The 21,586-nt window shown below is 54.4% G+C and overlaps 1 protein-coding gene across 9 annotated transcripts in view; it reads left to right on the top strand.

Moving 5' to 3' along the window:
* LOC115344448 (protein CEPU-1) overlaps positions 1 to 21,586 on the top strand; it is a 352,367-nt gene that overhangs the window by 285,837 nt on the left and 44,944 nt on the right. For all 9 annotated transcript variants that reach the window (XM_030021741.1, XM_030021744.1, XM_030021740.1 and 6 more), the window contains one exon: positions 13,735 to 13,967. In XM_030021741.1, coding sequence (XP_029877601.1) covers positions 13,735 to 13,967 — 233 coding nt within the window. The remainder of the gene's footprint in view (positions 1 to 13,734; positions 13,968 to 21,586) is intronic.

Below are 21,586 nucleotides of genomic sequence, written 5' to 3'. Positions count from 1 at the left end.
ATTTACTGGGGTTTGGAGACCTGTTCGCTCTGACACGGCACATACATATTAAATGATCAAAGTTTCCATGCCTTCGGAGGAGCCGGCTGCTAATCTAATGCAACCCTTGGGCTTTGCTCACCACTGGCTCTGCATGAAAGCAAACGGCGGCTCTGTTTTCCTATTTAAAAGATTTCCGAGCTAAGCCAGGCGGGTCGCAGTTCAGGAAGCAATAGGATCTGGCCTCTTAAAGGCTTTGGCAAGGAGGGGCTTGGGAAGGTGGGTTAGGGGTTGAGGATGGATTGGTCTCCATCTCTCAAGTCCTGTCCACCTCTGACTCTGCTGCAGGCTATCTCGGTGCTGCTGTGGTCTCTCCCTCTGCTCCTCCTCCTCTTATTCTTGCTCTTCCCCTCCCTAAATCAGCCATTGCCCAGCCCACCAAGGGCTCTGCTGGCTTTTCAGATCCCAGCCTGAGTTGCAAAGCGCTACCAGTGGTTTAAAACCAAAGCAAAGGGGGGAAAAAAATCCCCCAAAACACCAACCACCAATCCCACCCTCTTTGGATTTATAAACTGAGCACACTCGAGCTGGAAGGTACCGAGGAGGAAAAGGAAAACACAAAGCCCCCAGGGTGCCGTTTTTCAAAGCAATGCAGCCCTTTATTTGACTGCCTACACTTGTTTTAGCTATGCAGGGAAGCGAGCAGGTAGAAAGCCTGCCGGGGCTGCTCTTTCGGAGGTGCTGGGCTCCCTCAGGCAGCCGCTGGTGCCAAGCCGGCTCAGCACCTCTGCAAAGCACTGGCTGTCCCATCGTCTGCTGCTTTTGCAGAGCAAATACTTCACCTACTGATTCTCACTGCTCCAGTGGTTTGGGACTGATGGGTTTGGCTTTCCACTTGGTTACAGCATCTTTTCTGCTTCTCGAGCGTCTCCCGTGTCTTTCATGTAATTCCTTAACTAGCTTCCATTTACTGACAGTCCCTTTCTTTTAAGGTACTTGAATCTGTTTGATCATCAACAAATTTCTCTTTCTGTTCCTCTGATAAAAAATTAAATCTGGGCACTTCTTAAAGGCTTCCTCTCCAACCTCCTTTCTCTTTCTCCTTCTGTGCTCGGTGGGGAGTCGGCCCCTTTCTAGGAAAATAAAATAAATAAAAATTAGAGTTCAAAGTGTGACATCTCCTCTTAAAAAGAAGAAGAGGCTGAGGAGAAGAAAAAAGACCCACCGTATATTCTTACAGACGTCATCAAAATAGAAAACTATAAAGGACGTGTTTTCAAAGGCTCGTACAGGGACTGAGTTGGTTCCGTGGGAAACAGGGAACCAAAGTCTCTCCTGGTGCCTTGAAAGCGCGTGGTGCTTCTCCACCCGGGGAGAAGCGGAGAGGGAGCGCAGAGGATGCTGCGGTCCCCGCCTTGCCGCGGAGGGGCAGGGTGGGTTGCTGGTGAAAAATGAGTGGTGGGGATGGTCTTGGGACAAGAGACTGAGACAGCGTAAGAGGTTGGGTGCTGGTGTCGCCAGCATCCGCTGTGTCCTTGTGTCACCTTGGCGTCTGTATGCGTGTCTGCCAGCAAAGGCGTCTCCTTCCTTGCTCGCTGCAGAGGAGCTTTTGGGAAGCGAGTGTGTGATGGGAGACGGAGTAGGGAAAAAACACGGCGAGTCCATTAGGAAGGGATGCTTCCCGGGGCAGGACAGCAGAGCCGTGGGATGTCGGCTCCTTTTGTGTCTCGGTGACGGCCGCCGTCATTCGGGGTGTGGGGATGCACAGCAAGAGCTGCTGGCCCTGCCAAAAGCCGCCCATGGCTGGGGGCTGCGTCGGGCCAGGGCTCAGGCGTGGGGTCACCTCTCGTTTCCCACCCGGTCTGGAAGCGCAGTGGAGAAAACACCCATGCGTTCGTCCTCACGACGCCGTGGAGCTGTTGGAGCAGCAGTCTGGTCTGTGGGTCTGCTCTCGCAGCTGAGCGGCATCTGGGAAGTCCTGCGGGGTGGCAGATGTGTTAGCGGCACACTGTTACCCAGGTAACTGCCTTTCCTCCCCTGAATTCTGATGATTTGGTTTCTCACCATACGCCGTGGGGCCCCGTGACTTATTTCATCCTGTCCAAACCCACCGGCACCTTGGCAGAGAGCAGGCTCCCCTTTTGCACGTGCAGCCTCCCAGCCCGGCTCCCTCCCTTCCTAAAAGGCTTTTTTACCTCGTGGGTCAGTACCTGGGCACGGTCGAGCCTGAGACATCGTGTCCCGTTGAACAAGCTACCGTGGGACTTGGAGCAGCCATGATGTTCCCCAGGGGTCTCATCCAGCCCAGCGACTGTGCATAAAGGGTCCAATGTGCCGGTGGTAGTCAGGTTGACGCCTGCTTAGCGGTTCAGCTGGAGGCAAAGGCTGTTGGACTCAGGCAGCGGCGGTTGCATAAACTAAAGGCAGTTCCCAAATGCGTGTGAAACCTCTTGGCTGGCCCAGTACAAAGGGAGCAGTGTCGTGGTGAGGCAGTTGTGCACAAAGCGAGCTCATCTCCAGGTTTTTGCGTGTGTTCAAGGTCGGCAGAGCCCCTCTGCTGCAGGCAAAATACCCGTGGGCGCAGAGACCAGCCCCGTGCTATCCAAGCCCCAATTTTGCATCTCTGTTTTCTAGGAGAACTCATAACAGCCAGGAAAAAAAGGACCAGCACTAAGTCCCACAGCTCCTATCATGCAAAAGCCCTCCCCCAGCTCTAGGCAGGTGACTCGCAGGGGCGCAGAAGGCTTTAGGAGGTTGAAGGTTGTTTCAGACAGTAGGTTTCCCTCTGTCGCTTCATCGGCTTCTGCACCTTTCCTGAGTTATCTTCAGGGCAAACTCCTTCCCCAAAGATTTCCTCCAACAAAACTCATCTCACCAACCTCATCCCGTCACTTCCATTGGTGCTCATGGAGCATCCTGGCTGTCCGATGTGGGACATGGATGTCTGGGAACCCGCTGCTGCAGCCCACGGCTGTGACATCCGAGTGCTTTCAGCAATGGCAGAGACAACTGCCTGATGCAATCGATTGTTTCTTTTGGGGAGGAGGAGCTGCAATTAATCTCTGCTTGTCTTTGTTGCTTTTTGTTGTCTTTCTGGCTGCTGAACTGCTTGTGTGGAGGGAAAGGTGTCCACTTAACGGTGGGGACCCTTGCTTGGTGAGGAGGCACCGGGAAACCTTTTGCTTCCGAGATGCTCATTCAAATACCTGTTGTCTAACACGTCTCCGGTGGTAGTCCAGCACTCGGTGGGTGGCACGAGGAGGGAGTTTTCTTGCTTTGCCGCTGATGGAGCTTGGGCCACGGGGTGGGCTTGCACCCAGCGACATTCTAAAGTCTTGGGGCTGGTTGTCTTGCCGTGAATCGGTCCCTTGCTCCTGCTCCATCTGCCTCTGCGTCACCTTGGATTAATTACAGTACAATGCAATATACATTTATATGGTGTCTGCACAAGTGTCTCAGGGCCCTTTGCAATCTGAAAAATCTAATTAAGGTGCAGCCTCCAACATGAATGCTTATCACCGAAACGTGTACAGCGAGACAGAGGCGGTGTGCCTCCACGGCTCAACCAGGAGCTGAATCCACACTCTGGTGGCATTATTAATTACTCAAAGCTTGGTGTCCGAGACACAATCGATACCGTGGGCCTGGCTAGATAGGAAGCTTTAAGTGAGCGTGAGGGAGCAGAAGATAACCATCAGCTAGAAACTTGGCAGAGGCTGTTCTTGGCCTGGGAAGAGGAGGAGGAGTCGCTTTGCAGAGACATGTGCCGTAGCAGCACATGTTTACCAGTGACTTTGACGCTGGAAGGTTATTTACTTGATGCTGAAAGACGTCAGTGATATTGAATTTTGGCCTGGGGAAGGTCCTGCCTTGGGGACCAGGCTGGTGATGGGCGCAGCATCGTTCTGCAGGGTTTGCTGCAAAACTTGTTTGGCCTTTTTAGTTGGTCTCACGAGTGGTACCAGCTGTTGGGAACGCTGAGGAGGGAGGGAGGGAGTGCCAGAAGTGCGACGAAAGTGTAAATAACTGGGGGAAAAGGGAAAGGAAATGTGAAGTGGCCCTTTAAATATGAGCCTCCAGAGCCCGGAGCCCAACTAGCGTTCCCTCAAGTATTCAAATGAGATTGCAGCATCAGATTGGTATGCATTAGGCTGGTCTCAATGAAAATTAACATGTAATTGCTTCAAATGAAGTAAGTGAGGAGGTAATCTGTTCTTAAATTGGATTCGCAGGATTTTGTGGTACCATAATGCAGCTGTGAAATGAAATATATTTTAAGGATGATGTCCTCAAGGGGAGAGGGGAGGAAAGGGGGGGTCTCTACTGGGAAGGGTCCTTTCCCTCCCTCCCTCTCTTGTTTTCAATCTCATTAGTGCCATTTTATAAATGGGGAGAGGGTATTGGTGTGACTGGCATGGCTGGAGAAGGTGCCATTGCTTTTGGCTGCTTCATGTTTCCTTCCTTGACATCCTTCCTGTCCCTCCCCTTCCCCTCCTCTGGTTCTCCGCTTTCCTTGCAGCGCCAGTGCCCCTCCGGCACCTTATCTCAGGGACAAGCCCCCATCCCATCGTGATGGGAGGTCATGAGACGGGGCACTTGAACTTTATTCGTGTGGCAAACAACCTTCTGGTTATGTGATGGGGGAAGATCTGGCTATATGGTGGGTTTTGAGCGTCTGTAAGAAGCTGCGTAGGTTCTTGCTAGGGAGCTGGTTCCCGTGAGGAGATAGATGTCGGAGCAAGAGGTACTAGTTACCTTCTTGTCTCGGTCTCTTGTGACCTTGGATGGGGAAGCAGCCTCTTCTGCCAAAGGGGAATGACCTCTCCCCATCACCTTGGGACCCAGAGTGGTGCTGCAAGGCTTGGGGATTCATCCCCAAAGGCTTTGGGATTCCCTGCTCCTCCCACGCGATCTTGTGTTGCCTCGACCACTTCTCTCTCTTAACGTTAAGGGTTTGCTCATCGTCCTCTTTCTGTCCATCTCTGTCTATCTGCCGGTAGAAGCGACATGAGCTTGGGTGTTGTGATGAAATTGCAATTAGGAGCGTGAGGGAGAACTGCTGTAGGAAGGTGATGTGGTAGCCTGCGATTATTCTCAGGCTACAAATATATAGGTAGTGTGTAGCAGCATATATTTGCTACAGGTAGACCCAGTTGGTCAGCGGCAGCCAGTGCAAGCTCCCCCCATCTCCCCATCGCAGCCCTGTGTTACGGTGTCCTGGGCTACTGGAGAGCTCCGCCAGTGCCTTGAAAACCTGATACCTGATCTTGTGCTCTTCCGTGGGTTGATTTCCCCATGCTGTCCCCACCAGTGCCCTCCGTTTGCAGCATTTCTCGCTCCCGCCTGCCCCCTGCTCCTCCCGTCCCGCTGCCTCCTGACTCGCAGCATCCTTTAGCAGCCAGCTCCAGCTCACTCCTCGCTCGCTCTCTGCAGTCCTGGCAGAGAGCACTCACCCCTCACCGTTCCTGTTTTGTGCCTCAACTTCTAAGGAAAAGCCACTTCAGTGATAATTTCCCACTTGTAATAAGTTAAGTGCATCGCTTCCTTTCGAATACATTTTCAGTGCAGTTAAGCTCAGCAGTCCCTTGCCTGTGTGCTTAGTTAAACGCGCTCCTTTGCAGACCGTTGGGGTGGATGGCATCGCTTTATTCCCGGGCCATTAGTGTCAATTGCGCAAAGCAGAACCAGGATTTATTCAGGGGGCACAGCTCGTAATTGAGCGAGTTCAGCGCCGGGAATCGGCGCTAACTGCTGGGAGTGCAGCCTGGAGGAACTTCCCCGCTGGGCTGGAGGAGGAGAGCGGGAGCTGCCGGCGGGGGCTGAGAAGGATGGGGAGTTGGGGTGTCTTGAGTGGCTCAACCCAGGCCTTGTAGGTGGCAAAGGAGCATTTTTTCTGGAGGAAAGTGCACAGCAAGGAGAGATCTCACCAGGTTTTTGGAGGCAGAGAGAGGAGACTTCATCTCTACACCTCCTCAGATGAGGAGACCTTCTTTTACAGGGTTTAAACTGTTCTGTAACACTTGGGGGGGGGAGAGGATGAGATCATGACAGAGTTATTTTCTTCTTGTGGCGTTTCCCACGCCTCCTCTTGAAGCCTCTCAAGGCGGCGTGCAGGCAGCTGCCAGAGCCTGGACCTGGGCTGGGGTTGTACCCTCCCTGCGGAAGGGGGGACGCTTTCCTAGGCAGCCCTGGAAGACCGCTGGGGAAAGGGTGACTTTCACCCAGGGCTGTTCGCCTGCTGGCATCCAGGAGCCCCCCCCCCCCCCAGCAATTACTCGGGCTTTGGGAATGCGAAAAAGGAGAAAAAAACGGGAGGAACAAAATGTCCCTCGAGCTCAGCGCAGGATCCTGGCACCGCAGGAGCTCCCCGGCGGGCTGGCATTTCATTAGTAAACCGGCCGTGTCCCTGCACAGCTGCCTACAGGCGATTTGGTGCTGGCGTCACCCCCCGTTCCCTGGTGCCATTTAACGCTTTTGGAGGGCACCCAAGCAGATGGGCCAGGAGCACGCTCCGGGGCTGCTCCCTGGGGTCAGCTGCAGGGGTGGGAGCCCACGTTAGGGACACGCTTCGTCGACGGGCGGTCTCGGAGCGGCTGCCCTCATTGATGTTTTGTGGCACGCTCCGAGATGCTGAGATGGAAGATGCTATAGATGTGCAGAGCCCTGTTGTTAGCAGAGACAATAGGAGGATAAATAGAAAGGCTGGATGAGCCGAGCACGGGAGCAGGGGACTTGGAAAGGTGCTAGTGCGCTGCTGCATTGCAGAGAGATAAAGACTTTTCCAGACAAGCCATCCCTGCCTGCTGCATCGTGACCTGCCTGCTTTGCACCAGTCCTCGGTGCTGGTGCGGGGGTCTCCCGGGACCGGCGGGGTGTTGGGTGCACGCAGGGGTGCTCGTGGCTCCTCCGTATCCTGCCTTGTGCTCGGTCAGCAGGCTGCAAAGTGGGAGCTCCGGCTCTTTTTGCAGCTTTTCCTTCCTCCCCAGTCCGGTTTCCTCCTGTTTCCTCGGCATTTGCCAATAACCTCAGCTAAGGCAGCATACTGGGAGTTGTTTGCAGCTCTGCGAATCCCGGGCAATGAACCAAGGCAGATCTTTTCGAGCCCGGTATATTATTATTAATGTAATTAGTGTGAATCATTTGCATGTATAAACTTTCAGTTGAGGAGATCAGGTACTTTACAAACACGCGCTAACTCACCCTCCCTGGCAAGGAGGTGCCAAATACCTTTCAAGCCTGGCAGAGGGCAGAAATGAAGGGCAGGGTCTTGCAGGTTGCAGCGTGAGCCGGTGGGAAAGGCAGGACCTCCCAGTCCAGAGCCCCGGCTCCCCTCTGCAACAACCGAGATGAAACTGTCTGGGCAGGGAAGAGAGGGCGAAACACAAAGGGGTTTTATTTTCCATTTCTGAGCGCTGCTTTTGACCAGCTCAGCAGGATTATGAAGAGGCACTGGGGTGGCAGCTGATCCGAGGGCACCTCCTCACCCTGCAGCCTTTGGAGATGCTCCGGCTGCTGCAAGGGGAAGAGCGGAGGTAGGCATCGGCCCCAGCGGGGCCCCCCCTTTCCCGCCGGACCCCGCTGCCGATTTAATCATTCGGTCAGCTCCTGCCTGCCAGGCGGCAGGCTCCCCGTGCAGGGAAGCGGTTTTTCGGTCCCGACAGCCGTCCTGTGCCGTGACAAAGTCCTCTTCGGTGGCGTCACATCAGTGTGAGCTCGAGGGATGCCCTCCAGCTGATCTTGCAGTTGGGGGTGAGGACGGCTGGGGTGGTCGTGGGGCACAAGTGAGGATGGGCATGCCAAGAACCCTGCTGCTGTGTCAGCCACGCAGACGTGCAGATCCCAGCAAGGATGAGCCTCGAGCCCCCGTCAGAGCCACCTCGGTGAGCGGTTGGGGCTTTCAACAGGCCAGCACCAAACCTACGGACCAGTTTAATCCACCAGTCCAGCTGCCACTGTGAATGCCCCCTGCATGGGTTTGCACCTCAAGCCTAGTCACCCAAGTTCGATGGATGGAGATGGGTGTCCCTGCTGCTGCCCCGCTTGCAGCGCGCGGAGGGGTGAGCGGGACGGGATTATTGCTGGAGATGCACACGCCGTTTGCCACGTGTGTATCGACGAGCAGACGCGCTCTCGGTCCGTGCTGCGTGTGTTGCACACACGCAACACCTGAAAAAAAAGCCTTTGCTGTTGGGTTGGTGCTTGGTGTGTAGGGTAGCGTTGCGTGTCGGTGCGTATGTGAGCAGACGGTGCTGCAGTGAGTGTGTGTAAGCGTACGCAGTCTATATGTGCACGGAAAGTGAACAGATGCTGTAAATCCTGCTGAAGAAGGGCTGGACTGGTAGAAACTGCTGGTGCATGACTTAACCCGCTACGGCAAAGAGTAAGGAGAGGGAAACCAGACTGGCTTGTGGCAACGAGGATTTGGGCTTAATATTTATTAGTATAAAAGCTTCTAGACTACCCCCATGACAGCCACATTCGGGCCGTCCATGGTGTGTGCATCCCAGCCTTATGGGATCGTCGGCAGCACCTTTCCCAAGGAGCATGGGACAATCTGACCCCGGTTTTCCCTTCGCTCAGGAATTGATGGCCGAACTTCTATTGCCACCAGACCATAAACATCATCGGAAAGTCTATGAGAGCAGTGGGACTGTGCCTGAATGGGATTGAGTTGTTCGCAGCCTGGCCTTTAATTAATCCTAATAAATAACAATAAAATGTGATAATCACAGAGATAAATCTGAGATGTGAAGCTCCTGCCTCCGGCGATGGTCTAGTTTAGTTGATCATTTATAGCGCAGCTGATGGTGCAGAGGCTGGAAGGTGCTGCCTGGGACATGAGATGCTGGGGACAAGGCAGGGCCGGATCAGCTTGTCTCCTTGCCCAGCCTCAGTGGGAGGCTTTTGCACCCAGTTTTAAACCTCAGCCTAGTTCCTGCAAGCTGATTTCCAGCTTGGTCTAGCCCGTAGCAGAGACAAAACGCTTCCAAATGCAGAGGGATCTGGGAACTGCTGGGTTAGACTTGGAAGAAAAAGATAAAACATCTAGGGTTGCTTGATGGTGGGTCGGTGTCGTGGCACAACGCGTGTGAAACTTCATCAGGTGGCCTGGATTTGGGAAGGCGGTTTCTCTAGGGTGGGCACGCCGTGAGAAATTTGGTGGTGGTGGACGGAGAAGTGAGCCCGGGGTGGGGGGGGTCAGCTTGGGCACAGCCCCGGGTTGGGCCACCAGGTTTGCTGGGGTGAGCCAGGCTTAGCCCCGTCCCCGCCTCCCCGCGATGGAGCTTGTACCCTGATAATTGCAATGAAAGCGGCAATCAGGTTGGTAATTTCGCTGAGCTCTTTTCAGTTCTAATTAACATTATTCATTTCTTGTGTGTCCTGCTGGGTTGAGACAATCTGTGCTCTCCAGCCCAGCCCGCTGGAACACCAGCGATCTGCATAAGAGGCAACAAAAAAGTGTTGTGTGCCAATTACTACACTTCAGTAATTAAAAACCTCCTTCCCCCCACTGCCGGGCCACCTCCTCTCCCGTCATTTTCTGTGTGCAAACTCGCAAAAGCAAAGAGAGAAATTCAGGAGGGCATGTCGTTGCTGGCGTGTGCCATCTGTGTCTGCGCCAAAAATGCAGGGAGGTACCGGGGGCTGTATGAAGCGTGGGCAGGATCAGTGGTCAGGGCGCTCAGCCGTGGCACCCTGTTGCTTATTTATTCCTGATACTCGATTGTGGTGGCCGCAGTTTGGTCGTGGGCTCTTTGGGAGCGGGTCTATGTCTGCAAAGCAGCCTGCTCCCCTCCGGCCAGGGCTGGTTTGTCCCCACCGAGGGCTTTGTTGGCATTTTCAGCCCTGCTCGTCTTTGCGCTTGTGTTACCCAAGGTGGCAGAAAGCTTAACGGCGTTGCTTTCCCTCTTCCAATTTCTGTCTTTGATCGGTGTCCCTGCAGCCAGGCAGGCTGTTGGCTGCACCCCTGGGCCCTTTGCACGGGGTGCGGAGGGTACAGGCACGAGGACTTCGACTGTACAAGCTCAGCCCCTCAGGCTGCGGGGATGCCGGCTGGTTTGGGGGAGAGCAGCCAGTCCCTAATGGACCGGCTTGCTTGTAGGGAGCGGATAGCAAAGCCGAGAAGCTTTGGCCGCGGGAAACATTAATGGGTCTGGAAAGGGCAGCGCCAGCCCGCGCCTGTGTCCCCTTTGCGCCCACCGTGCGTCGTTGACTGGGGAGTGTGGGGCAAGGGCATGAGCAGGCGGGTTGGGACAGGTAGGGAAGATGTACGCGCACAGCTCTCACCTTTGGCCGGCGCATGCAACTGTCTTAAAATGCCCAAACTCCGTCGCTTGTGGTCATTTTGAGGTGCCCTCAGTGGCAGCAGGGAGCAGGGGGTCTGGTGCAGAGCGAGGAGCTACCTCTCTGCAAACCATCGCTACCTACCCCCAGGATGGCACAGCAGCGGTGTGTTAGCAGCGTTTCCACCTCCCGGAGGAGAAGCCCTGAGGCTTGGGGCTCTGGGTTTAGAGGGAAAGAAACAGCAGAGAGAGGGAGCAGCCTCGTTGTCTCCTTGTGCTGACAGACAGCAGTTTTTCATCTTCCTGGAGGAGAAGGCCTTGCCTTCTGAGCAGGAACATAACCAGGATTAAGGATCTTGAGCGAGAAAATTACCTCATCTGTGCTTAATTATTTTTACATCTTCTTTTTTGGAGGCGAGCGCTGTTTTCCGGCACCCCGGGGACCTCTCTCCCCCCTCCCTCCCTGGCACGTCATGGGCCGAGAGGGAGGGTGAGAGCCTCCAGCGAGGCAGAAGAAGCATCTCGGGGCTTTGCACCTCGCCAGGAGCGGGGTGGAAAGGGAGGAGGCTGCAGGCTCGGCGGTGGCTTTGCTCTCCACCTGCGCTCGGAGCCTGGCTTCCCGGCCAAAGCCAAAAGCTTTCCGCTCGGCTGCCTGCGTGCGGGAGAGGAGGGCTTCCCATCCCTGCTCCGGGCTTCTGGAGAGAGGAGCTGCTGGAGGAGGGAAGGGGGAGCAGATGGAGGGGCTGGAAGAGCATCGGGTCGCTGCAGCGAGCCTCGGCCGCGGGGACCCCGACCGGCGCTTGCGCGAGGAGGACCAGGGCTTAGCACGGTGGGTTGGAAGGAGTGTGACCCGCCGTCCCCTAAATAGCACGCTGTATCCAGAGGTCAAAGTGCATCTTTCCCAGGAGCCGTTTCTGCGCTTTATTATATATATATTGCCTCAGGAGCTTTAGGAGGTAAGGAAGAAAAGAAAATAAAATACCAACTTTAAGCTTGCCGATCCCAGGGACAGAGAAGCGTGTCTGGGTGATAAGAAGAGTTTGTGACCGAGTGCTGTGAAGGGCGAAAGCACTTATTTCACTGTTGCCTCATGCGTTACCTGAGCCCCGTTGCTTTTCAAAAGCACTTAAATGCCCATATGATAGAGGGAATGCTTGGATTGCACACTGTCTGCCTCCATTATTATCCAGGGATCTCTAAGCTGATGCATTTCACAAAAAAACTGGCATGGAGGAGGAGAGAGGAAATATATATTTTTAGTTCAGCCTGCTTACAGGTCCTCAAGGATAATCTCCGCAGAAGAGACCGGTCTGAGAAATTCAAGCCACGTCTGGCTTCTCATCACCCAGTCCTTCTCTGCGATATGGCTTTGGCAGTGAGGGTGGACACCCCTGTGTTCGTTCAGAAGTACCGCTCGCTGCAACCGCGGGAGCCTATTTCATGGCATTGCAACGGGCAGGCCAGAGCCAAGCACCAAATATCCACCTGCATTTTATTCGAGCCCCATAGGTAGCAGAGCTGATGTTCCGAGTACGATATACTAAAACCATCCTCTGGGAAGAAATCTCAAGTTTTGTTCAACTTGAGCAACTAAACTCTCAGGTTTTGCTCAAGTTGTAATGCAGCCGAGAGCAAGAGCCAAGTTCTTGGTGTTCAGCCCAGGCTGAATCTATTGCGCTTTTTTATGTAGATAATAAAAATCTGCTCACATTTAATTTATTATTATCGTAATATCATTATGGAACAGCAGTAAAATTGTTTAATTTATCGGATGTTTTTCACACCAGAAAGGAGGATGGTGCAGTAGCTTGGGTACTTGCCTAGCAAATCAGCAGGGGAGTCCTGGGCTGCAGACTATTCGTCTCGCCTTGGGCACGTCACCTCACGGTCATCCCGAACCTCCAACTGTTGTGCGTTGAGGCCGAGTGGGTTCTTTAGGCTTCTCCTGTAACGACTGGGGCCAAAGAGATACCTCCAAAAAGAGGCTAGATGAGACAGCTTGACCCAGGTGGGTACCTGTGCCTTCGCTGGCACCAGTAGCGGACATGGGAAGACAAGTCGCCCGCCGGTAAGGAGACAGCTCACCCTGAGAAAAGGACACAATCCCTGAAGTGTCAGGATGAGTCCGCATGCCACAGATACGTTCCTCCTTGCCGTTAACTCCCCTGCTAGCGCAGTCTGGCATGTATAGCTCATTGAGCCCCTTGCATTCGTTGAGGCTACCCCGTGTGAAACCTCCCAGAGGCTGCCGTGCTCTTTTTCAGTGCCTCCGAAGTTAATTTGCATCCCAGCCACTGCACAAGTAATGAAGTAGATTGGGGAGAATATAAACAGTGGATCTTAGGCTGAGTGGTTTTATGCAGGGACATTATCCTCCGTCGCCGGCATCCAGCAAAGCGTGGCTAAGTCCTAACGGCTCCGTAATCGCAAACTTGCTGGGAGGGAAGCGGGGTTTTAGCTGGCTTGGGTGGCTGCAGGTTTCTGCTGCCTAGGGAAGGGCTTGGACAGCGGGCAGCCTCTAGGCCCTCTCCTCTTTGCTCATCTGGAGACAATTCGGTTGAAACGGAGCGTTCAAACCTTGCTTGGGGATGTGGGGATGGAGGGTTACAGGGCTGGCAGAGACCTTCGGGAGGAGCAAAACTGGCCCCTGCTAATGTGGACAGGAAAATAACGTCCTCCAGGAGCAAAGTCTCAGAAGAGAAGAAGTTGGCACTGTGTTGTCTTCTGGGGGGGGCTCAGTTTGTAAATGAGGCTGGATATAGAAGATTTCTACCTCCAAAACATCACTCGATGAGTGGAATGCTTAGCAGGGCTAAGGTGCAGTAAGTGAGGGAGACGCAGCGATGCAGATGATGGGCAGGGAAGGAAGAGCTGACAGAAGGGACAAATGGTAGGAAGCTCAAGGTTTCTCTTTAGAGGTGTGTCAGAGCTGGTTTTCTCCTGAGATAAATTTTCCTCGCTCCTTTGTGAAGCAGTGCAAGCTGCTTTCCCGGCTCCGCTTTGCATTTCTTTGCCTGGCTGCAGGGATATGAAGGTCTGTGGAGAGAATGACAAGTGATGGGTTTGGGCAGGAGGTAGCAACCTGCATCCTCCCCAAAAAACCTGTGGTTTGGACTCAGGGTGGAGGTTTTGGCTCGGCTCTGGTTGTCTCTCAGTTTGCAAAGGAGCAAATGGGAATGGAGGAGCAAAAGGTCCTTCGGTGACTGGTGCCGGGTGGCTCTGACCTCCCTACATCTTGTGAAGGTCTTGGAAAGATCTCTGGTGCCACCAGTTTAGATGGATATCGGTGCCCTGAGCACTGCAGGTAAAGCGCTGACATTGTCCTCTTTGGACACTGAAGGTGCTTGGTCTCTGCAACCGCTGCTGGCAGCAAAGCTAAAAATAGTGCCAGGAGGACTGGGGGGGGCTGCGAAGGGGGAGCAGAGTGCCCAAAACCAGCGTGCTGACGGGTCACCTTTCTGCCTCTCCCCAGGTGCTCCGTGGACAACCGAGTCACCCGAGTGGCCTGGCTGAACCGCAGCAGCATCCTCTATGCCGGCAATGACAAGTGGTGCTTGGACCCTCGGGTGGTGCTTTTGGCCAACACCAAAACCCAGTACAGCATCCAGATCCAAGATGTGGACGTGTACGATGAGGGCCCCTACACCTGCTCCGTGCAGACAGACAATCACCCCAAGACATCGCGTGTCCATCTCATCGTGCAAGGTAAGAGGAAGGGAATTTGTAGAGGGGTTGGGCTCGGTGCTTTGATTTCTGTGCCTCCCTTTCACCCTGTGTCTTCTCCTACGTCGAGCATGTAAGACAACTTGGTGCAAATGTAGAGGCCGATCCACAGGCTTGGAGAGTCGCAGAGAAGCTGGGCAATGCATTTATCCAACTTTCTTGGAGTAGTCATGGGGCTCTGATACAGCCAGCTCTGCCTCCCAAAGTAGTCACTGGCAAACCCATGTTGCTGTTTGTTGTTGTTCTTGCATTTTGATGGGGTTTTTTGTTTTCCATGCTGGAGGCAATGCTTGAAGTCAAACTTGTGTTGGGGGAAAAGAGAGAGCTGGCAGATTTGTGTACTTTGCGGGGGTGTGTGTATGCCTACCAACAATATGTGTTTGTGTGTTGAAACACTGTACTTCTGTGAGGAGGAGGAGGAGGAGGAGGAGGAGGAAGGCCGGCATGGGGTGGCGGAGCGAGGCTGCACCACTGCTGCGTACGTGTGCTCTTCAGGAGGCGTACGGGCACACGTGGGCTCTCGAGAGGGGACATACAAGCCTGGCCGCACGTGATGGTCAAGCAGATGGGTGTTCATGCAAGATAGCTCCCACGTCCGTGCTGCAGAGCTTGGTGGGGACGTGCGCTGGGCAAGGGGGAGCCTGCGTGGTGGGACATACGGGGCCCACTGCGCTCTTAGGGAGGCAGTCTCGGGGAAGATTAATGGAAAATGTCTAATCCCTTGCTAGCAACCTTTTTTCCTTCTTCTGTGATTTGGCCAGGAGCCCTTTTAGCATGACATACCAGCTTGAGTATTGGAATCTCGTCTCGGGCTAATTTTCGAATGCTGATGGGTGTATTGATTTGGAAACAAGCTGGGTTAAAAAGGCATTGGTCTTGTACACAGAGTCGGGTTGAGCTAATCCACCGTCAATATGCCAGGCCTGAGCGTTATTGACAGCCTAATGAATAGAAGGGGGGGGAAAAACCCCAACTCAGGGCCTTTATTTCCCCCCTCCCTCCCTTCCCGTTTTCTCTTTTCTCTTCGAGCAATCGAGCAAACTAAACAGAGCCGGACTTTCTCCATCTCCATTAACAGCAGAGAGAAAGCGGATGCATTGCCAGCCCGGGTCCTTGCTGTTTATCTTGCAATCTGTTATTACCTGCCTGAGTTTCTTAAGCCAAAGTCGATCATGCGCAAGTTCTGAAGTCGCTATCAGATGCTGGGGTGATGCAGGACAATTTCTATCTGTTCTCTCCTGCTTCCCGTTTCCTCACCTAAATTTCCCATATCACCAGGCATCCAAGTTCCATCCCTCCTGTGCCTTGCTATATCATTAGGAAGAGATGTTTGGGTACTGGAGGAAAAGGTCGCATCTTAACTCCTTGCAGCGGTACAGTTAAGTACTGGGGGATTCGGTGATGAGCTCAATCCTATAACTGCTGAATATCCTCACTGCTGCCGATAGAAATACCGGCTCTCGGGAGCAGGCCCCCTAATTTCAAGAGCTATTACTTGGCTCACCCAGCCCTTTCTTGGGTGGAAGGTGGCAAGAGCGTAACACGCAGCAACGCGCTGGAGCGGGACGTGAAAGTGAATATTGTGTCCAATTAAAGGGAAGCCTGCCTTAATGACCCCGATTAAAATTTGGCTGGGGTGCCAGGATTAACTCTCCCGCCTTGGAAAATGGGCCCAATAAATACGCAAGCCAGTATAATCCTGTCCTAAATGATGTTCAGCTTGTGGGAAGCGGCGCTAACCCCTCCCTCCCAGGAAAGCAGGGTATCCAAGCGCCAGATTTGAGGGATGTGCCAAGTTGAGCGCGTGGCTGTGGGACCTCTTGCCCCTTCCCGCAGCCTGATAGGAAAGGAGAAGCGGTGAGAGGAGGTGGGAGAGGGGGGGGTCTCCCCTTTTAAACAGGGTTAGTCCAGGTGCAGCCAGAAAGGGGGAGGTGTGCAGGTTGCTCTAAGCAGGTCCTGACTTTCCCCTTGCTGCACAAGGAAGGGGCCTGGGGCGCAGCTCTGGAGGCAGGAGTACTCCAGCCTCTCAGGATGCAATTAAATCGTGCCCCGGGGCAGGCTGCGTTCTCCAAAGGGACTGGCCGTGGTGGGCTAGGAGCTCTTCCCATTCCAGCCGGGGTGTCAGCAGCCTGCTGCTCCCCTCGGCAGGCGTGACGGGTGCGTATCGGCTAGGGTCCAAGCGCCCTCAGCCCACGCCGTGCATCCCTCCTTCTCCCCAGGTTTAGGGGATATCGCTGGGAAACGGCCGTGGACGGAGGGAGCGAGGAGCTGGGGCATCGCTGGTGTCCGCCAAGGGCTGCTGGAGGAGGCAGTGCTATGGGGGAAAAGAGCAAAAAACAGAAGAGGGATGGGGGTGAGAGAAGGAGCTTCCTTTAGGGTATGAGGGTTGGGGATGGTCCCCCAAGGCAGCAGGAGACAATCAGCTAGAAACCACCGGGAGCCAAGGATGTCCACGCTGCAGCCAGGGAAGCGCTGTACGTTTATTTCTAGGTTGACTGTATTGATGGCTGAGATCCCAAAATAGGTGGGTAGAAGGCACCTCAAGAGCTAATTTAGCCCATCCCCCTGCAACGAGGCAGAGACATCGCTGGCAAACACGTTTGAAAGCTATTCTTGAAAATCTTTAACAAAGCAGGTTCTTCAGTCTCCCTAGACGATCTATTCTACTGCTTCACTACCTTTATAATTAGAAAATGTATAGCTAATATCTAACTTAAACCTTCTTTGTTGCAAATGAAGTGGAGTTTTTCTCAGCCTATCCCCAGCGGATGTGGGGAACAATTGATCAATGTCCTCTTTGTAACAACCTTTTGCTTTTGGGAAGGTTGTTATCGTGTTGCCCCTTAGCCACCTTCTTTCTGAAATGATGCAAGCCCCATTTCTCCTACCTTTCCTCATCGGTCAGGCTTTCAGAAACACTTGTCAGTCTTGAAATCCTGCTACAAAAGGCAAAAGGTGATCGCTGCCGATCCAGGAATAGCAGGTCGGTGCATCTCTCCTTCCCGCTGCCTCTGTGCTAATGTGGGACAAATGAGCCCGGGAAGGAGCCGACAGACCCTTGGCATTGAATGCATCAAAGTTCAGACCTGCTATTTCGGGGACGGCTTTAAATGAGGTCAGGCTCGGTGTTGGTAATGCCAAGTTGATGTGAGCCAACAACATAGCTGCAAAACATGCAAGGAGGTTCTCGGCACCTGGATCTCCCCAGGAAAGAAGCTCCCAGACTGGAGCTGGACCTAAAATGAACAGCTCGGGGAGCTTCCATGTCAATCGGCAGCGTCTGGAAGGTGGTCCCTGCCTGTCCCGCTCACTCAGCCCTCATTTCTTCTTACGAGGAGTTGCCGTAAGACCAGACAAAGCACGGGGAAGCAGCAATGCCCGCGTTTGCAGGAGTCTGCCTTGGACCCTGGGAAGAGCGAGGTGTTTCTGGGTGAAAATCCCAAAGAGGCAAAATCCAGGGAAGCCCCACTTGCCACAGGCAAGGTCTGAACTTGGAGGGACGCAGAAACCCAGAGGGAGAAAGAGGATTTGGGCCCCGTCGAGCTCTGAGGAGCGATGCTTTCCCTTCCTCTCCTCTCCTGTATCCCACTCTGGTTTCCTTAGCGAGTCCCACTTCTTGCCCCTGCAGCGGCATCTCAGGCGCAGCCTCCCCCTTCTCCCCGCAGGACTCTTCAAGCTATTTAAGCTGTTCTCTGGGTTCCTGGGTTTAAAAGAGAGAGGGGAGGCAGGAGGAGGAGGAGGACGGTGTCTGGAAAGCTCTTATTTGTATTGATAATAAGCCGTCTCCAATGCGCGCCTGCAAAACACTCCCACTGCCTTGTAAGATGCATTAAGGAAAGTTGGCCTTATCTCGGCGCGGGAAATGGACTTGGGGAAGGAGGCACAGAGCCTGCCAGAGTTTAATCTCACTTAGGCACACAAATTTGCATGATAGAAAATGGTGGAATTTTAGTGCTTAGAAAGAAAGAAAGAAAGAGAAGGAAAAAAAAAAAAAAAAGGCAGGCAACTGGGGGATATTAGCGCTTTCCCGCTTCTTTATCAGTTTCCTTGGCCCTATCTGGCTCTTTCTGTTGTCACTGAAGCAACTAATCACCCCTCCCCTTTTGTTTGGTGTAAATGAGTTTTCCCACTCCTTCCCGGGCCCGGGTTAATCTGCAAATCCCTGCCTTTGTTTGGGAGTTAATTACCTGCTCGCCAGAGTCGGGGGGCTGCGGGCGCAGGTGGCACAGGGCCGCCCCGGTGGCGGGGGGCACACGTGGCGTGCCGGTGGCACCTCGCTCGGCGCCGAGGCCGCCCCGGGAGCATCGCTGCCAAGGTGTGCGCCGGCGAGATAAAGCCGCCGGTGGGGTTGCGGCGCCCGAGCCGGCTTTGTTTCAAGCGCCGAACTCTGCCCAATTAATTTTCCTTTGATGCCATAAGCCCCTTTCACTCGGGGGAGAATACGGATAACTTTTTGCGGCCGCTTTTCTGCCTTACACCAGGGTGCGTGGGAAACGCCTGCCCTGCCGAACGGAGGGGCAGCGGTTCACGTGGCGGCACAGGCTGAGAGGAAGGATCGGTCCCCGCAGCCGTCATCACTCTTGTCGAAAGACCTCAAGGTGGCTTGCAGGGAAAACAGAGTAGGTGGGAATGCGTTGCTTGTGCCTGGCTTTTTTTTTTTTTTTTTATTTTGGCTGGAGATGCTCGGAGCATTCCTGACCACCCTCCACCCAGGAGCTTTGGCACCGCTGCCGGAGCCGGGGCGTCCGTGGGGCTGAGCCTGTCCCCTGCACCACCAAAGCCACTGGTGCTGGGGGTGAGGAGGGGCAGAGGGATTTGGCCAGGGCTCGTTAGGTAACTCAGCGGCAGATGTTGGCCACGTATGAAGCCACGGGCTGGAGTTTCACGCTGGGCAGGACGCTTCCCAGCAGAAACCACAGGAGCTGCTTCTGCAGTGGGTTTTTCTGGTGCGTCCGCACCTTTTTCCCCCGTGAGAGCAGCTGTCCTTTCTAGAAGCAAAAGCAGGTTTACATAATGCCTTCTAAAAGGCACGCGGAGAGTTTTGAGAGCGTCCCCGAACCGGCGGAGGGGAGGAAACCAGCGGCACAAAATCGAAATCCTCCCTTGCTTCGCCTGCGCTCTCGGCTCCTTTGACTGATGCATTCCTTCCCCATCTCTCTTTTGTTGCTAATCACCGTCCCTCCGTCAAAGCGTCTTTTTCTTTTGTATCAGGGCTGTTGTCGAGGACTGAAGGTCTCCCACGCGCGCTCTCGCGCACTGCCCTAGTTGTTGGCTTTCTCTCCCCGTTTCGCTCTGCCCCCGGGGAGCATCTCTGCTGCTCCCACATCCATTGCTGCCCCCCGGATCTCTCCGTCTCCCTTCCAAGGTTACCAGCCCTCGCTTCTCCGCAGGGGCCCGTCAGCCCAGCGGGTGGGTTTAACCCACTGACGCGCTTGTCCGTGCTCCCTCGCGGAGCGGCCCCATACCCGGCATGCGGCTGGGCAGGCTCCCTCCGGCCTCCCCCGAGTCACTTGACCTCTTTGCAAATCAATTTAACATCTGTGAGGCAGAGATAATAATTGTCACCTACTTCACAGGGGGGTTGATGAGGATTAATTCATTAATGTCGACAGAGGTCTTTGAAGATGGAACGCGCTATTTGAGAGCTAAACGTTATTATTAATTAGCAATTATATCATGGGGCAGGAGCCGGGGGGGAAGCGGAGACTCCAGAGCCCGTACTGGAAGCGCTTGCTCCCGGCTCACACGCCTGCCCTCGCTGCAGCTTCGGGCTGCCCCAGTTACGTGCCCGCTCTTGCTGCTGGAGGGATGCAGGCGCGCCGCATCCTACTGGGGACGTGTCCCACTCGTGCTGCGGCACGTCCTCCTTCCCGGAGCGCGTGGGTGAGCCCTGCTGGTGCAGGGGGAGCAAAGAGCGGGAAGGGATGGGGAGGCGAACGGTGCTCGAGTGCGTTGACCGCTGCCCTCATTAGCGAGAGAGCAAGTTGGTAACAGAGACGTAGCGGTGAAGGGAAGGCGTCCTCCGTGCTTGCCTGGCACCCCAGCGATGCTAGCGGGCCAGGCGCTGCCAGACCCACGGGAAGATGTATCCTGTTCCCGAGGAGAAATAATTGGCAGGAGAACAGAGCGAGGGGAAGGAAGAACCAGTGATTCATAGGACACGCAGACCGTTTTCATTTCCTTCATGTTTTTCTTTTTTTGCGTACACCAAGGCTGTGGCTGATTTCTCTGTTTTTCTCCCCCGGTGAACTGCTAATGCTGTAATCCGGCGTGTTGCGGGCTTCCCCTAAGCAGTGCAGACACGAACCCTTCGCGGTCCCCAGCGGCTGCCCTGCGCCCTGGGTGCTGGGACAGCACATCGATGCCCTCTGGGGCCATTTCCACCTCCGACACCCCCGTGGCTCTGCTATTTCCCTCCTCCCCAGCCGCAGCCGCGTCCGCTTTTGTGGCGGCAAGGTGAGCGCAGCGTAACTCTCTTTACTACTCCCTTGGAGAGGGGCAGAGCCGCGGAGGCTGCCCTCTGATCACCTCTCTTCTAGAAAACAAGAGCTTACTCCTCTCCGAGCCTTTCTAAGCGCGCGAGCTCCCAGCGGCCCCGTTCACCCGTCCTCTCCAAAGGCTTTCAGGGAGAGGTCATCCGCCTCAACCTGGAGCCGTTCAACAGTGGCTCCGCTAATGCCGTCAGCGGAGCGGGTGAAACCGGGAGGCCAGCGGCACGCTCCACCGGCGGCTCTCCAAGCCGAGGAGGACTCGAGTTGTCCGCAGGTCTCGTGCTCACCCCCTGCGTGGCGGGTCCCCCTCCTTCCCCGCGGACTTTGCCGGCCGAAGGGGTGGCACGGCGGCACCCGCGCCGCCGGGATGCACGTCGGGGCGTCTCCCCGCCGCCACGTACGGTTTCCAGAGCACCGTTGTTTGGTGTGATAAAGCCGGTGGGGGTTTAATGAGGTCACTGCAGTTTAATGCTACTGCGGTAATCTCTTTTGTTTTACTACATTAAAACATTTGCGGTGGAACGGTCGGACCGCTGTAATGCGATAGCACTACCTTAATGTTATTGTTACCATGGCAACGCTAATGGCGGCTCAATAACATTATTGCAATTTAATCTTATGACAATAAAATTAAGGGTAGAACAGTGAGACCTCAACAATGTAACGTTACTACAGTAACAGCATTGTTATCGTAATCGCGGGAGCAGAGTCAACTCGTCGTAGTGTAATATTGGTACCAGTGCTTTATTGTTACTATAGTAACGTGGAGCATCCGCCGAAAGTCACGGCAGGGGATGAATGGGAGGAGACGTCACTGGTGCGCCGGTACTACAGCTACCCCAGGGTTGTCAGTACAGGAAGGTCACGCCGGAGTAAAGTCACCTTACTTGCCTAATTCCACAATTGCGGTGTTTTTATCGGGGCCTTTCTTCTTCTTCCTCCGTTGCCGGAGCTCTTTGGAGCGGGTCTGTTGTTTTAGCAGCAGTAACTCTGCAGGGAAGGATTTAAAGCGCTGCCTCCATCCAGTTCCAGATCCTTCTGCCCGGCGTTTTATAGCATGTGGCTGTTATGGAGCGATAACATTTTATATTTATATGTCATCTTCCATCG

Source organism: Aquila chrysaetos, chromosome 8 (assembly GCF_900496995.4).
Source record: "Aquila chrysaetos chrysaetos chromosome 8, bAquChr1.4, whole genome shotgun sequence".
NCBI lineage: Eukaryota > Metazoa > Chordata > Aves > Accipitriformes > Accipitridae > Aquila > Aquila chrysaetos.
This window is presented reverse-complemented; position numbering and strand designations above follow the sequence as displayed.